This window comes from Chiloscyllium plagiosum, chromosome 3 (assembly GCF_004010195.1).
Source record: "Chiloscyllium plagiosum isolate BGI_BamShark_2017 chromosome 3, ASM401019v2, whole genome shotgun sequence".
NCBI lineage: Eukaryota > Metazoa > Chordata > Chondrichthyes > Orectolobiformes > Hemiscylliidae > Chiloscyllium > Chiloscyllium plagiosum.
Window position 1 is genome coordinate 38,463,610 of NC_057712.1, and position 17,969 is coordinate 38,481,578.

Genomic DNA, 17,969 nt, shown 5'->3' on the forward strand with positions numbered 1-17,969 from the left:
TGTGTGGTGAATTTTTTTGGTACTTTCAGAGTTACATTGCACTTTGCTCAAAAACTGCATACATTCATGTGAATTCTGAGCTCAAAAACTGCATGAATTTATGTAAAACTCTGTTATTTCACTTTTTAGATTGGAATCAATCTAAACATCAGGTCATAGACAGAGAACACAGGGGGCTAACACCTTCAACATATTGTCTAGTTATCACCATTGTTAACAGCTAACCCGAGAATGCAAATTTTAAAAAAAAGGGTTTTGTGATTTACACATGAAAGAAGTGAAACTATCACTGTATTCTAACAGATGAAAGGCTTAACAGACAATCAAATCTTCAATGTATAATTTCAGTTACATCACACTGCTATAAATTCTGTGTTACGATCGAGCCCTCCATAATCACCTGATGAAGGAGTGTCGCTCCGAAAGCTAGTGTGCTTCCAATTAAACCTGTTGGACTATAATCTGGTGTTGTGTGATTTTTAACTTTGTACACCCCAGTCCAACACCGGCATCTCCGAATAATTACCCTGATTGGTTACAGCTTTTCTGCTGAATCCTTTAATGTTCTGAACCATCAGGATACAGAGGATTTAGTTTCTAATGAACACTGACACTTAAAGGATTTTAAATATGTTTTTGTTGTGGATGCAAATCCAAATCAACAATTTAATTTACGGTCTGCTTCACAACCTTTTTAGCATATTTTCTTAGATCTAAAGAACTCAGTTTAATTACAATCATGTTTTAGCTCCAGGTGATGTATTACTTTAATTTATCCTCCATTTCATATTCAGCGCAGTCACAAGGCATGAAGATTTTAATTCCCTACAATTGTCTTGATGCTCAAGCAAATTAGGTTCCACTCTAAATGATCTCTATGTAACCGTATATGGTTATAACTGCAACAAATCAGAGGCCCTTGTCAAATCATTTTCACACATCATTTTCAATGATCATTATCACTTGCAACAAGCAAATATGTGCAATAAATGCAGACACATACATTATAACCACCAAAAAAAAGTTGGAAATAAAATTACAGTTTCTGCCAAGATGCTGCTTCATACAGTGTGTAAAATTGTGCAGTGATACAAAATTGTGAAAAATAAATTCTCAGAACAGCATATTTGAAACAACAAAAAGGTTGTACAGTACTTGTATTGCATCTTTATAACATAGCAAAATGTCACAGGGTATATTTTTAGAAATTCTAACACTGAATTTCAAAAGGAGATATTTAGGACAGACAGAAACACAGGAAATGGGAGCAGGAGAAGGCAATTCAGCCCCTTAGGCCTGCTTAGCCATTAGACTAAATCAGGTCTGATCTTCTACCTCAATGCTATTTTTCGTCATAGCTTTTGATTTCTTTAACTTACATCCTGAACATACTAAATGTCTGAGTCCCAAAGTTCACTGGAGTAAAGAATTCCAAACATTCACCACCTTCTGAGTAAAAAAACTCTTTTACATCTAAGTCCTAAATAGACTGCCTCTTATCCTGAGACTGCGTCCCCCGGTTTCAGACCAGTCAGCCAGGGAAACATCCTTCCTGTATCTAACCTGTTTTCAGCTTGGTAAGAATTTGCTTTGTTTCAATGTTTGTGGTTGACTCATTCAAAACTTTTGTCAGAGGTAGGTTTTAAGGAATATCTTAAAGGAGGAAAGAGGGAGCAAAGGATACAAAGGATTTCCCTGGAGCTGTGGACCTACAGATTAGGTACACAGCTGACAATGGCGGGGCACATGAAACTGGGGATATGTAAGATGCCAGAATTGAAGGACAGCAGATTGCGGAGTGCGATCAGGTTGAAGAAGTTTACAGAGATAAGGAAGGATGAGGTTATGGAGAATTTGACAAAGGATAGAGAAATTTTAAAGATTAACACCAATAATCCCTCAGTATTTACAAATAATTGACAAGACCAAGTCTGACTATAATAGCTATGAATTGATCCAATTGCTAAATTGAATTGCAGCAAAATTACACACAAGGGATCAAACACATTTGGCAGGAAGTCTATCAATGAGACAATGAGCTGTATCAAATAACAAATTAAAAGAAAAATCATCCATTTATGAATTATTAATAGTATGTGTTGCCATGATGACATTAGTAAATTCTAATGGATGTACAGTACTCACAATGACCAACTTTCCTACAGAAATCTGAGATGATTAGTCACTTACTGATTCAGCAATGTGGTCTCCCACCTCATTTGGGGGCAGCACAGTGGCTAGCACTGTTGCCTCTCAGTGCTAGGGACCCGGGTTCAATTCCAGCCTTGGGCAACTGCCTGTGTGGAGTTTGCACATTCTCCCTGTGTGTGCGTGGATTTCCTCCAGATACTCTAGTTTCCTCCCACAATCCAAAGATGTGCAGGTGAGGTGGATTGGCTGTGCTAAATTGCCCATAGTGTTCAAGGATGTGTAGCTTAGGTGCATTAATCGAGGTAAATGTAGAGTAATAGGGTAGAGGAATGGGTTTGGGTGGGATACTCTTTGGAGGGCCAGTGTGGACTTGCTGGACCGAAGGGCCTGTTTCCACACTGTAGGGATTCTATGTCCCTGTTCATGCCTGCAATTTCCCTCAGAGTAAATTAAAAGAAAACCAAAAAAAAATGTAAGGGGGAGAGAAAGATTCAGCTTCCAAAGCAACATGGTCAGCTTTCTATTGCAGTGAGAGGTTCAACCAGGATTCTTAAAAATCTGTCCAAGATAATATGAAATTTCATCACCAATTTTTTTTGTTCATTCATGGAATGTGAAGGGAGGGGAGAGTGGGTGACAATGCCAGGACACAGCAATGAGTCTACAGGCCAACATTTAGGGGTGTGTATTACATGGTTACCAATTAAGGCAAATTGTACACTTACCCTATTTTTGACTTAAATTAGATTTCTTTAATAAACAAAAAGTTATTGATTTATTGTGAAACAAAACTTAGTCAGAGGAGATAGTAAACTGATTAACACATTTAGCATATAATACAAAAATATAATTGCTTACCCTTCTAAATAACCCATAGCATGCATACATATTATATGATGCCAAATATTGATGTAGATACATGTAGACATACACACTTCAAGGAAGATTTCTCTCTGCACAGGATCACTTTGGGTAAAAAATACTTTTGGCTAATACGTCTTAGTTCTTAAAGGTAAAAAGGGGAAGGTGTGGAACGATCAGATGGTTGTCAGTCTGGGGTTCTAGCATGTGTAGATGGTTGTCACCACACATAAGCAGTTGTCTTTGAGATCTTTAAAAACATACCCAGGATACAGTATCAAGGATTCTTCTGGTCACTCTTTGAGAGGACAATCAGATTTCATATTGAATTCACAACAAGGAATTTTCTTGAAACAGGAGAGCTGAGATTGGAAGCTTCTCGCTAACTGAAAATTCTAACATTACTTAAAGGAAACAATATTTATAGCTTTTTGTCTTGCATGCATGAGAATTAGGATACATGAAACAGACTTGAAAAGAGGAGATACATTTTTGCAGCATGAGATCAGAGTGCTGATTGGTTGAGCTATCAATATCATGGAAGTGCAGTGGGAACAGTTAACTGCCAGTCTTAGTTCTTAGACCAAGCAGGTGGATGCTGATTAATCAAGGTGTTGCTATGGCAATGCAGCAGAGATTGACAGACTCCATGAATACTGTGCTTTCTAATGAAAAAGGTGCAATATGTTAACAAACTATTTTGACTACGTAAAACAGGAGCCTGTAAGTAGCTTCTAGCACTCGCAAATGCATTAGACTGAGCACCTGACTGATTATCTTAAACTGCTTTCTAGTGTATTTGTTAGTACAGTCTGAATTATCTAATAAACGTTATCCAATGGCAGAATCACATTTAATGGTGGCCACTATATTTTAACTGAAGATTCCTGAAGAAGGGCATGTGCCCGAAACGTCGAATCTTCTGTTTCCTAGATGCTGCCTGACCTGCTGTGCTGTTCCAGCAATAAAGTTTCAGCTTTGATCTCCAGCGTCTGCAGACCTCACTTTCTCCTCCACTATATTTTAACACTTGCAAGCATGGGCTGCTTTGTTGCACAATTAAGGATGCCACTAAACTTATTTTCTCTAAAAATTTGTTTTTCTCACTCATGGTTTCAACTTTGGTTATACACTCAACCCACATTAAACAGGAAGAGGTCACTACTGAGTTCAAACATTTCTCAGCATATAATGGTATCGAACAAGGATGCTGAGGCTCTGAAAGAACAGCTAGCAGACATTTAGATGTTTGGACATTACACCTCATGACTTAACAGATTTTCAACTGACATCTAAATGGCTGCTAGCACTGCATAAGAACATCTAGAAGTAATGTACCTTTCACAGGAAGCTGCTCAATGTATCTCTCTCAGAAAGCTGCTATCTGTACAGTACCTCTCACAGAAAGCTGCTCTATCAACAGCTGAAATTGGCGTATACACAGGGCGGCACAAAGACCGGCGCTGACATCAGTACATGAGCAGAGCAGCATGGAGACTTCGGCACAGAAATCGGTGCATGTGTAGAAGACAATGCGTGAAATGATCATTGCTGGAATTGTGCTATTGTGAACAGAGGTAAACATTCTTGAAAATATTGTTCCTTAATTCCTCTGCAATGTTATAACCAAATCATGCTTCCGGAACACGCATTATCCGAGAGCTACTTGTATTGTCAATCAGTACGTTCTAGTTCTAACCAGACCTGTATAAAACAAGCTTTTCCTCATGTTGCTGTTGCTTTGCTCGACAATTAACTTAAATCTTCTGTTTTCTTTGGTTCATATTAATCCATCAATTTGAACAGTTTCTCATTACCTATTCTGTTCAGACCCTTCATAATATGAATGTTTCTATTGTATCTCCTCTCAATCTTTTCTTCTCCAAGAAAATAGTCCCAACTTCTTGCATTTTTCAACACAACTGAAGTTCATTGTCCCTGGAACCATTCCTGTGAATCTTTTCTGCAGTATCTTTAATGTTGTCACAATCTTGCTAAAGTAGAGCATCAAAACTAGAAGTAATACCCCATCAAAACTGAAATACTGTTTTACATAAATTCCACACAGCTACCTTGCTTTTGTGCTCTGTGTCCCTATTAATAAATCATAGGATGTAGACTGTTTTATTAACTCATCTCAACCTGCCCTGCCAAATTCAATGTTTCTTGTAAATATTGTATACAGAGATGTTCCTCTGCCTTTGCACTGCCTTTAGAAATGTACTCTTTGCTTTATATTTAATTGCTTTGTACCAAAATAAATCACTTCTAACATCTTTGCATTTACTTTCACCAGGGGTTGTCCACCCATTCCATTTGTAGTGGGAACTCCAGTTTTAACAATCAGTTTAAACAGCCATTAATCGTTGTTCTTTAAAGTTCCTCATGCCTTAATAAACTACTAACAGTGTGGTTCACCAAATTCACTAACTGATCTACAAAGATTTGACATAACTTTTGGCAAAGAGGAAAAATTTCAGATGCATTGCAGGCACGAAAACATTTGAATGATGATGAACACTTTTAAAGTGATCTAACTTTGCAGGTCTAAGGTCAAGAGGTTTCAATGGAGTAATTATTTTGTTCACCCTATTGCCTTTTCAACAATCTGATAAGAGGTAGCAGATATTAAATAAAATTAATGGTGAGGAGATAATTTCATTATTTCACAGATTTGAAATGAAATACTATTATGCTATGTTGTGCAGCAGTTTGTCTGTTACTAACCTCGGACTTCAAACTGTCGATATTCCTTTGTTTTAAGTAAAGGGTGCGCAAAGCAAAACCATGGAACTTGTGTTCGCAGCCGGGGGAGCAGATAATGTGCCAAGAATCCGACTGTCGCAGCCAAAGCACACAATACAATACCAAGGAAGGGCTGGAATCAAGAAAATTGATTAATTAGAAGTTGTTATTCATTGTTAAAATAATTCAAAAGCAATTCAGAGTCTGCAGCCTAACTCAAATGCCCTGTCAGCTTTAGTGAACACTAGCTCTGGCTTTTGTTTTACATTTCTTTGACTATTTGGAGTGATTCCTAATGATGATTATGGAAGAGAGCAGCAGACCTAAAACAGAAGGACAAAAAAATGCACCCATGACCTACAATAGCTTTCAGTTCAGTAAAGTATCTATCCTCTTGGTCTGTTGCATCTCCCATCCCATGGTAGAGGATATCATCAAGCGTGTGCAGGATATTCTAGAAAAGGAAAGTTAACAGCTAGAATTGTAGTCTGTTTTGGCTACAATGGTATAGATGGTTAAAGAATTCGTGCCCATCTGGCAGATATTCTGGAAGTAGGCAAAAGACAAGAAAGGACCTCAAAGATAGTAATATCAAGGCTACTCCCACATGCTACTGAGTACAGAACTGGTGGCTGATGCAGCTGAATGTATAGCTGGAGTAGTGATGCAGGAGTAGGTTTCAGATTCTTGAAGCATTGGAACTAGTTTTGAACGAGATGGATAGATTGCAAATGAACAAAGATGGGAGTAATGTTCTCACTGTGGGGTTTACCAGTATTGATGTGGCGGGTTAAATCTAATTTGTTAAAGGTGAAATGGAAAATAATAGGGAGGACCGCATATGAAAATGAGGAGCAGGAATAAGCCATTCAGCTCCTCTAGTCTGGCTCAGCCATTCTACTATATTATAATTGATCTGATTGTAATCTCAAATCCACATTCCCACCTAGTCCCGTTAACCTTTCACCCCATAGCTTTAGAAGAATCAATTCTCCTCTGCCTCAAAAAAATTCAAAGGACTCTGATTGATGTCTTCAGGAAGAGAGCTCCAAAGACACATGACCCTCGGAGAGAAAACATTTAATCAAATCAGTTTAAAATGAATAACGCCTGATTTTTAAACACAGTGATGCCAAATTCTAGATTCTCACATAAGAGGAAATATCCTCTCCACATCTATTCTGTCATCACCCCTTAGGATTTTATATGCTTCAATTAGGTCATCTCTTACTCTTCTAAACTCCAGCAGATACAAGCCTAATCATTTAGATTATAAGCTTTTCTTTTGTTCTTTCTGCCAAAATAGACAATTTCACACTTTCACACATTGTATTCCATTTGCCTACTCCATTTCCTACTCACTTAACCTATTTATATCCCTTTGCAGGCTCCTTATGTCCTCTCCACAATTCATTTTCCCACCTATCTTTGTGTCATCAGCAAATTTAGCTGCCGTACTATTGACCCCTTCATCCAAATCATTGACATAAACTGTAAAGAGTTGCGGCCCAAGCATTGACCCCTGTTGCACACCATTCATGACATACTGCCAGCCTACTCTCTGCTTCCTGCTAGACAGCCTACCTTCCGTCCATGCAAATATGCCAACATCACAAACTTTTATTTTTAGCAATAACCTTTGATGGGGCACCTTATCAAAAAACTTATAGAAATCTAAATATAATACATCCACTGGTTCCCATTTATCCAAAGTACAAGTTTCTTCTTCAAAGAACTCCAATAAATGAGCTCAACATGATTTCCCTTTGACAAAACCATGTTGACTTTGCCTGATTACTCTGAACTTATCCAAGTGCCCTGTTATAACATCTTTAATAAAATATTTTCCCTATGACAGATATTAAACTAACTAGCCTGTAGTTTCCTGTTTTCTGCCTTGCTCCCTTCTTGAATAAGCCTTACCTGAATCTAACGAGTTTTGGAAAATTAAAACTAACCACTCTTTTAAGATCCTGGGATGAAATCAATTATCACCTACTCTCTGCTTCATGTTAGGCAACCAATCAATATCGATGTGCTATTGACTACATCGGGGGTTTTTAGTTTCCACAATAATCTTTGATGTGGTGGCTATTAAAAGCCTTCTGCTCCACTTTGACCTTGAAGCACTGCAATAACTTTCCCTTTCACAAAGTCATGTTGACTCTGCCAGATTCAGAAACTTATCCAAGAGTCCTGCTACAACCTCCTTGATAATCACTTAGTCATAGAGATGGAAAGCATGGAAACAGACCCTTTGGCTCAACCCGTTCATGCCGGCCAGATATCACAACCCAATCTCGTCCCACCTGCCAGCACCTGGCCCATATCCCTCCAAACCCTTCCTATTCATATACCCATCCAAATGTCTTTTAAATATTGCAATTGTACCAGTCTCCATCACTTCCTCTGGCATCCCATTCCACAAAAACACCACCCTCTGCATGAAAAGGTTGCCACTTAGGTCTCTTTTATATCTTTCCCCTCTCACCCTAAACCTATGCCCTCTAGTTCTGGACTCCGCCACCCCAGGGAAAATGCCTTATCTATTTATCTCCATGCCCCTCATGATTTTATAAACCTCGATAAGGTCACTCCTCAGCCTCTGACGCTTCAGTGAAAACAGCCCTAGCCTATTCAACCTCTCCCGATAGCTCAAATCCTCCAACCCTGGCAACATCCTTGTAAATCTTTTCTGAACCCTTTCAAGATTCACAACATCCTTCCGATAGGAAGGGGACCAGAATTGCACGCAATATTCCAACAGTGGCCTAACCAATGTCCTGTACAGCCGCAACATGGCCTCCCAACTCCTGTACTCAATACGCTGACCAATAAAGTAAAGCATACCAAAAGCCTTCTTCACTATCCAATCTACCTTCAACTCTACTTTCAAGGAATTATGAACCTGCACTCCAAGGTCTCTTTGTTCAGCAACACTCCTTAGGACCTTACCATTAAATGTATACATCCTGCTAAGATTTGCTTTCCCAAAATGCAGCACCTCGCATTTATCTAAATTAAACGTCATCTGTCGCCCCTCAGCCCATTGGCTCATCTGATCAAGATCCCCATGTAATCTGTGGTAACCTTCTTTGTTGTCCACTACACCTCCAATTTTGGTGTCATCTGCAAACTTACTAACTATACTTCTTAAGCTCACATCCAAATCATTTATGTAAATGACAAAAAGTAGTGAACCCAGCACCGTGGCACTCCACTGGTCACGGGCCTCCCGTCTGAAAAACAACCTTCCACCACCACCCTCTGTCTTCTACCTTTGAGCCAGTTCTGTATCCAAATGGCTAGTTCTCCCTGTATTCCATGAGATCTAACCTTGCTAATCAGTCTCCCATGGGGAACCTTGTTGAACGCCTTACTGAAGTCCATATAGATCACATCTACCGCTCTGCCCTCATCAATCTTCTTTGTTACTTCTTCAAAAAACTTAATCAAGTTTGTGAGACATGATTTCCCACACACACAGCCATGTTGACTATCCCTGATTAGTCCTTGCCTTTCCAAATACATGTACATCCTGTCCCTCAGGATTCCCTCCAACAATTTGCCCACCACCGTTAGACTCACTGGTCTATAGTTCCCTGGCTTGTCCTTACCACCCTTCTTAAACAGTGGGACCATGTTAGCCAACCTCCGGTCTTTCAGCACCTCACCTGTGGCTATCGATGATACAAATATCTCAGCAAGAGGCCCATCAATCACTTCCCTAGCTTCCCACAGAGTTTTAGAGTACACCTGATCAGGTCCACTTTTATGCATTTCAAGACATCCAGCACTTCCTCCTCTGTAATATGGACATTTTTCAAGATGTCACCATCTATTTCCCCACATTCTATATCTTCCATGTCCTTTTCCATAGTAACCACTGATACAAAATATTTGTTTAGAATCTCCCCCACCTCCTGCAGCTCCACACAGAGGCCGCCTTGTTTTGTTCTTTGTTGTTCTTCTATTCTCTCCCTAGTTACCCCTTTGTCCTTAAAGTATTTGTAAAAACCCTTTGAATTGTCCTTAACTCTATTTGCCCTCCTGATTTCCCTCTTAAGTATACTACTACTGCCTTTATACTGTTCTAAGGATTCACTCGATCTATCCTGTCAATACCTGACATATGCTTCCTTCTTTTTCCTAACCAACCCTCAATTTCTTTAGTCATCTAGCATTCCCTTTATCTACCAGCCTTTCCTTTCACCTTAACAGGAACACACTGTCGCTGGACTCTCGTTATCTCATTTCTGAAGGCTTCCCATTTTCAGCCGTTCCTTTACCTGCAAACATCTGCTCCCAATTAGCTTCTGAAAGTTCTTGCCTAATACCATTAAAATTGGCCTTTCTCTAATTTAGAACATCAACTTTTAGATCTGGTCCATCTTTTCAATCACAATTTTAAAACTATCAAAATTATGGTCGCTGGCCCCAAAGTGCTCCCCCACTGACACCTCAGTCACCTGCCCTGCCTTATTTCCCAAGAGTAGGTCAGGTTTTGCACCTTCTCCAGTAGGTACATCCACATACTGAATCAGAAAATTTTATTGTACATACTTAACAAATTCCTCTCCATCTAAACCCTAACCACTACAGCAGTCCCAGTCTATGATTGGAAAGTTAAAATCCTTTACCAATACCACCCTATTATTCTTACAGAAAACTGAGTTCTCCTTGCAAATTTGTTTCTCAATTTCCCTCTGACTATTAGACAGTCTATAATACAATCCCAATAAGGTGATCACCCCTTTCTTATTTCTCAGTTCCATCCAAATAACTTCCCTGGATGTATTTCCAGGAATATCCTCCGTCAGTACAGCTGTAATGCTATCCCTTATCAAAAATGCCACTCTCTCCCCCCCACCTCTTGCCTCCCTTTCTGTCCTTCCTGTAGCATTTGTACCCTGGAACATTAAGCTGCCAGTCTTGTCCATCCCTGAGCCATGCTCCTGTAATTGCTATGATATCCCAGTCCCATGTTCCTAACATGCCCTGAGTTCATCTGCCTTCCATGTTAGGCCCCTTGCATTGAAATAAATGCAGTTTAATTCATCAGTCCTATTTTGTTCTCTGCTTTGTCCCTGCCTGCCCTGTTTGACTTGCTTCCCTATTTTGTTCTCTGCTTTGTCCCTGCCTGCCCTGACTGTTTGACTTGCTTCTTTTCTCAATTGCACCACTCTCAGATTGATCTCTTTCCTCACTATCTTTCTGGGTCCCACCTCCCCCCGACCCCCCACTTTACTAGTTTAAATCTTCCCTAGCAGCTCTAGCAAATCTCCCTGCCAGTATATTAGTCCCCTTCCAATTTAGGTGCAATCCAACTTCTATGATATAGGAGATATAACCTGCAGGAAAATTAGAAAAGCCACAAAAAATTGGAGGAACCAGATTGAGGAAAACAGCAAAAATGACAAAGGGAGTCTGGAATTTTATGTACATCAATGTCTTTAATGTAGCCATTAATGATTGTGATCTTGTAAACAAAACTGTTGAATCCATTTGGCTTGAATTCAGGAACAGAAAAGGAGATACACGAAGAACCCCTTCAGTGTGGAAACAGGCCCTTTGGCCCAACAAGTTCACACGAACGTTCTGAAGAGTAACCCATGCAGACCCATTCTCCTCCTCTATTATGCTATATTTATCCCTGACTAATTCACCTAACCTACACAGCCATGAAAACTATGGGAAATTTAGCATGGCCAATTCCCTAAACCTGCACATTGAAGATTAGATTACAGGTTAGATTACATTACAGTGTGGAAACAGGCCCTTCGGCCCAACAAGTCCACACCGACCCGCCGAAGTGCAACCCACCCATACCCCTATATTTACCCCTTACCTAACACTACGGGCAATTTAGCTTGGCCAATTCACTTGGCCTGCACATCTTTGGACTGTGGGAGGAAACCGGAGCACCCGGAGGAAACCCACTCAGACACAGGGAGAACGTTCAAACTCCACACAGTCGCCTGAGGTGGGAAGCAAACCACTGAGCCAATGTGACAACAGGGGCAAGACCTGTGTGCTTCAAAAATGTGCGCTAATACACACACTGAACATATAAATCTTGTAAGGATCATATACCTCAAAGTAAGTTTACCTGTAGTCTCTTAGCCATCCGATTCGATCACTGGAGGGTTGGCATGATAGTGTGACATGCAGACAAATCAATGGGAAAATATAAAAACTGGCGAAACATCTAAGATGAGGGACAAGAAGTGAGAGCCTTGGATTAGCAGCAGAGGTTATGAGAGTGGAGAACTAGAAAATGCAGTTCCAGTACTGATTCAATAGAAACAATTAGGAGGAAAAGGCCATATGTATTAGGGAGGCTTTCTTGCAGACATCCCGATAGGAAAAAAGGCTGCAGCTAGAAAGGTGACCAGGTAGCATTAGTAATGGAGAGCCTTTTTGGATAACAGATGAAAGTGGAAGTCCCATGTTCAGGAGATGTTTGTGGCAACTAATAGAATAGAAGAAAGGTTGATGAAAGAGGCTAAACCAAGAGTTGCAAAACTGGAAAGAATTCCGAGTATATTCACATGTGCATGATAGAGGTCAATCTGCTTTGTAACACAGGCAAATCTGAATTGAAAATATCCTACTAGATAGGACATATGAGACCAAGGCTAAGTTGATAGCTGGAGGCTTTGAGGAATTTTTGAGTTTAAGAGCAAATCGGGTAGAATCTCCACAGACTGGGAAGGTAACATTGAAAATTGTTTTGATCATTTTAACAAACATATCTTGGAAATTTTGTTTCACAAATATTAAAATGGCATTCCTTCAGGGTGAAAAACAAAAGAACTGCAGATGGTAACAAAAACAGAAAGTGCTGGAAAAGCTCAGCAGGTCTGGCAGCATCTGTGGAGAGAAATCAGAACTAACATTTCGGGTTGAGTGACCCTTCCTCAAAATCTGATTTCTCTCCACAGAAGCTGCCAAACCTTTTCCAGCAATTTCTGTTTTTATTCCTGCAGGGTGTACTGTTTGAGATGGAAGTATTCTTACAATCCTCAAAGGAACCAACAAGAATTGAGGGGAAACCCTATAAATTACATGAATGCCATTTTAGGTTAAATGACACTTCTCAGGTGTGTTTTTTTTATTAAGATAATGCTGGGATGTTCACAACTAAAGGCAGACATGGCTTTGTCCCATGGTAGCACAATGGAAAGCTTTTGGCCAGCTTCATGATGCATGTTGATGGTTTATTTATGAGGGGAGGACCAACAACCTTGAACAAAAGATCAATTGAATTTGGAAGGAATTCAAAATTATCAATCAAACATTGGGAGCTTTCAAATATGAGGGTTCGGAAATTAACAGGATTGTTCAAATGTAATTGTACACTAAGAATGTTTCTTGGAAAATGTTATTTCAATTATAATTGGTTGCACCAAATCTGGATAGAAATATGAGGCTGCTACTGAAGATGAGATGGAAACAGTTGAGGAGTCTTTTTGGATAGGCTCAACTGGTTAGACACAGTGACCCAGATCAGATGTAAGTTTGATGTGCTGGAACTTAGCCTAGCCAAAAAAAAAGCGAGATGGAGGACAATTTGAGAGTGAATAGAACTTCTAAAAAATTGAAAATAGAGAAGTGTAAGTTGAAGTTATCAGTTTTGGGAGATGCCATTAATTTGATATTGATACCTTGCATGCAAATCTTGCCGATGGATTTTCCAATGCAGGAGGATTTGCAATACCTTTTGTGGAAAAAAATCAATGGGAAAGGTTGCAACTTGGTTTAAGATGCAAAGAAATTAAAAAGTGGTGAAGAGCACATTAGCCACCCAGCTCTGACTCTTGTTAATGTTGTGACATGGCGTTCTATTGTCTAAAACTTGGGGGAAGTTCTTTATATGAAAGGGACTGAAAGGACAAGACTAACAGAATGCTACATCAATAATCAATTTGTAAGATAACATACATTCTATAAGAGACATTGGTTAGGTCACTTATGGAATACTGCATGCAATTCTGGTCTCCCTCCTATAGGAAGGATGTTGTGAAACTTGAAAGGGTTCAGAGAAGATTTACAAGCATGTTGAGGGGTTGGAGGGTGTGAGCTATAGGGAGAGAATGAATAGGCTGGGGCTGTTTCCCTGGAGCATCAAGAGACTGAAGGGTGACCTAATAGAGGTTCATAAAATCAAGAGGGGAATGGATAGGTGACTAGACAAGGATGGGGGGAGTCTAAAACTAGACAGCATATTTTTAAGGTGAGAAGGGAAAGTTTTAAAAGTGACCTAAGGAGCAACGTTTTCACACAGAGAGTGGTGCATGTATGATTAGATTAGATTACTTACAGTGTGGAAACAGGCCCTTCGGCCCAACAAAAAGTTTTAAAAGTGACCTAAGGAGCAACGTTTTCACACAGAGAGTGGTGCATGTATGGATTGTGCTGTCAGAGAAAGATGGGCAGGTGGGTACAACTGCAGCATTTAACAGGCATCTGGATGGTTATATGAATAGGAAGGGTTTAGACGATTATGGTCCAAATGCTGGCAAATGGGACCAGATTAATTTAGGATATCTAGTTGGCATGGACTGAAGGGTCTGATCCATGGTGTACAGTTCTATGACTCTAGTATTAACTGAGAAAAGGCTTAGGATAGACATCGCCAATTTACAGCAGATGCTAAAGGGGAAAGAAATCTCTAAGCTTAGGGGGTTAGATATTAGTCATTAACTGTCAGATTGATCTTATTCCTGTTATGAAACAAAGAAAAATTATTGGAGGTTCTAGAAGAGGGATATCTCACTATTTAACAGTGTGAAATCTGAAACTGTCATTTTTTTTTATCTAAACATGCCTGTATGAACACTTTTTTTTATTTTGAAGGAGACCTGTCAGCATTAGAAGGGTAAACTAGAATAGCACCAGAGTCATAGAGATGTACACCACAGAAATAGACCCTTTGGTCCAACTCTTCCATGCCGACCAGATACTCGAACCTAATCTAATCCCATTTGCTAGCAATTATCTCATATCCCTCTAAACCCTTTCTATTCATACACCCATTCAGATGCTTTTTAAATGCTGCAACTGTACCAGCCTCCACTACTTCCTCTGGCAGCTCATTCCATACATGCACCACCCTCTGCATGAAAAAGCTGCCCCTTAGGTCCCTTCTTGCCCTAAATCTATACCTTTTAGATCTGGACTCCCCCACCCCAGGGAAAAGACTTTGTCCATTTATCCTATCCATGCCCCGAATGATTTTATAAACCTCGATAAGGTCGCCCCTCAACACCCCAGGGAAAACAACTCCAACCTATTCAGCCTCTCCCTATAGCTCAAATCCTCCAACTCCAGCAACATCCTTGTAAATCTTTTCTGAACCCTTTCAAGTTTCACAACATCTTTCCAAGAGGTTGTTTGAGAGCATGTGATGTTCACTGGACTTTATATTTAAAAGCTGGGTTCTAGGGCTTTTGTGGTGCAGTAGTAATGTTCCTTAACGCTGGACCAGGAGATCTGGTTCAAATCACACTGCTCTAGAGGTGGGTCATAACATCTCTGAACAAGTTCACTGAAGGCTTCTAGAGTTCTTGTGGTATGGTGGTAGTGGTTTGATCTGTGAGCCAGGAGGCCCAGATTCAAGTTCCACCACCTCTACAGATATGTCATAACATCTGCAAACAATTTGATTAATTTAAAAAACTGGGTTCTTACAGATGGAAAAAATACTATAGTGATTTGGTCAATTAGCAGAGATCATGGATTCGAAATCTTTGGAAGCTATCTATAGGGGTTTAGGAGGAATACCTTTAGAGTTGTCAGGATACAAAACTCTACCTGAAGCTGATTCCAAAAATAATTTCAAATGGGAATTGGAAGGATATTTGGAATGAGGAAATTACAAGGTTATAGATAAAAGGCAGGCTTAATAGGAAAGTGTCACTACAAATGCAAAATGGACTTGTAACAGAAGGTGGTGATGGCTACTTTCCAAATTTGGTGACGACTAGCAGTGATATTCCACAAGGGTCAGTTTTTAGTCTGTTATAGTTAGCAATTCATATAAATGACTTAATGATCAACTACAGTCACATTGTGTCACATGGCCTTGTTCCATCGTGTAAGTTTCTTACTCAAATCCCTTCATGTATCAACCCCACTTGAACCCTCTGTTCTCCATTTAGATCCCTGTATTATACTTCAGCCTTACAGTTCTATGATTCCACAATCTTTGACGATGTTGACATTCCTACAACAGTGGTCCCTTGTACAACCTGTATTTTCATCACTCTACCACAGGTAGCCATGATAGGCCCTAAACTCTGGAATTATTTTTCTAAATGTCTTTACCTCATTGCTCTTCTACCCACATGTAAGGGTTCCTTTGAAAAGAATCATAACTGAACATTTAGTCAGCTATCCTAATATCTCATTATGTGGCTTGGTGTCAAAATTATTCAATAGTGCACCTGTGATGTCTGTATGGACATTTAACTACATTAAAGATGTCATATAAATGTAAGTTATTGTTTTTCCACTGCACTGTCCGATACAACAGCCACTAATAAATTAATATAATTGGTGCTAGTTTGATTTCTGACTAATAAATAAAGTCAATGTCACTGAGAATATAATCTCAATACTCATATTTGTATTTGATGTAAATGTGAAATTTAACCTCTAGACGGTTATTGATAAAATAATAAGATGGAAAGCAGATTACAAACATTCCTTTGTTCATGCTTTATTTGCTTGTTATAGAAAAATGATAAGTGTTTACATAAATATACATACAAAGTACCGGTCTTACTTGTAAGATATCTTCTTCTAAAATTAGTGAAAATGGCTAAAATGTTGTCACATTAGCCATAACTGTGTCTAATCAACAAGTTCTTTCCTAGTATCTCAAAAAAACTTAAGCTTCTGATATTTCTGGGAGCAAACCAAGATGAAAGATCAGTAATTTGAAAATAAAATTCCTGATTTTTCATCTTTAAACACAAATGATGGATTGATTGACAGTCACGACTCATCCAGCTGAATAAAGGACAGTCTATTTGCTTTTCAGTTTTTTTGGATTGAGCAACCAAAGGCATCAGTATTGGGGTTGGAGTACAGCACAAGATGGATATGTCAAGTGATCAATTGGAGGAGTGTGGAGGTGGAATACCATAAGATGGATATGTTTGTTGATCAATGACAGCGATTGGAGATGGAGCACCACAAGATGGATGTTTTGTTTGATCGAAGGAAGAAGTGCAGGGATAGAAAGTTGATATAATAAAACCTCCTGGAATGTGTTTGGTCGCTCTTCTATAGGAAAGATATTGCTAAACTTGAAAGGATGCAGAAACAATTTACAAAGATGTTACTGGGACTGGAGGAATTGAGTTATAGGGAGAGGCTGAATAGGGGTAGGGATTTTCTCCCTGGAGCATTGGAGGCTGAGGGGTGACCTTGTAGAGGTTTATAAAATCATGAGGGGTGTGGATAGGGTGAACAACCAAGGTCTTTTTCTTTGGGTGGGGGAGTCAAAAACTCGAGGGCATATGCTTAAGGTGGTAGGGGAAAGATTTAAAAAGGATTTAAGTGAAAAGTTTTTCATGCAGAGGGAGGTGCGTGTATGGAATGAGCTGCCAGAGGAAGTGGTGGAGGCTAGTACAATTACAACATTTAAAAGGCATCTGGATGAATAAAGAAAGGGTTTACAGGGAAATGGGTCAAATGCTGGCAAATGGGACAAGATCAGATTGGGATTGTTGGTTGGCACGGACATGTTGGACTGAAGGATCTGGTAGGACTCTACATGCAAATAGAGTTGGTGACTTGATTGTTGGTGCAGTGTTGCTGGGTCACAAGACACAGCAGCAAGGAGTGGGACTTGTGCCCTTGCTAGTAATTCCCCTTCAAAGTTTATGTTCTTAGCTCAAGACAACAATCATACAAAATTGTGCCAAAATCCAAAACTTTGCTACAGGCAGCAAGCAGAAATTGGAGAGTAAGTCATTTGCACAACACCTCTGAAGCAAAGTCCTATGATCAAGTTATCAGTGATCAATTTCTCAGAAAACGGTTAGTGCTTCTGAACAAACTATAAGTCATGCCAAAAAAGAAAAGCAAACCAAAATTAACCTTAGAAATTACATTTAAAAATCGTTGACATATTTGATTCTCAAATAAAAGTCTTCCTTTCCTCATACAATAAGTGATCAACTAATGATGCTCCAAACCAA

At 39.4% G+C, this 17,969-nt stretch overlaps 1 protein-coding gene across 1 annotated transcript in view; it reads right to left on the reverse strand.

Annotated features, from left to right (window-relative positions):
* LOC122548604 (pecanex-like protein 2) overlaps positions 1-17,969 on the reverse strand; it is a 284,406-nt gene that overhangs the window by 133,309 nt on the left and 133,128 nt on the right. The window contains exon 9 of the mRNA XM_043687440.1: positions 5,740-5,890. Coding sequence (XP_043543375.1) covers positions 5,740-5,890 — 151 coding nt within the window. The remainder of the gene's footprint in view (positions 1-5,739; positions 5,891-17,969) is intronic.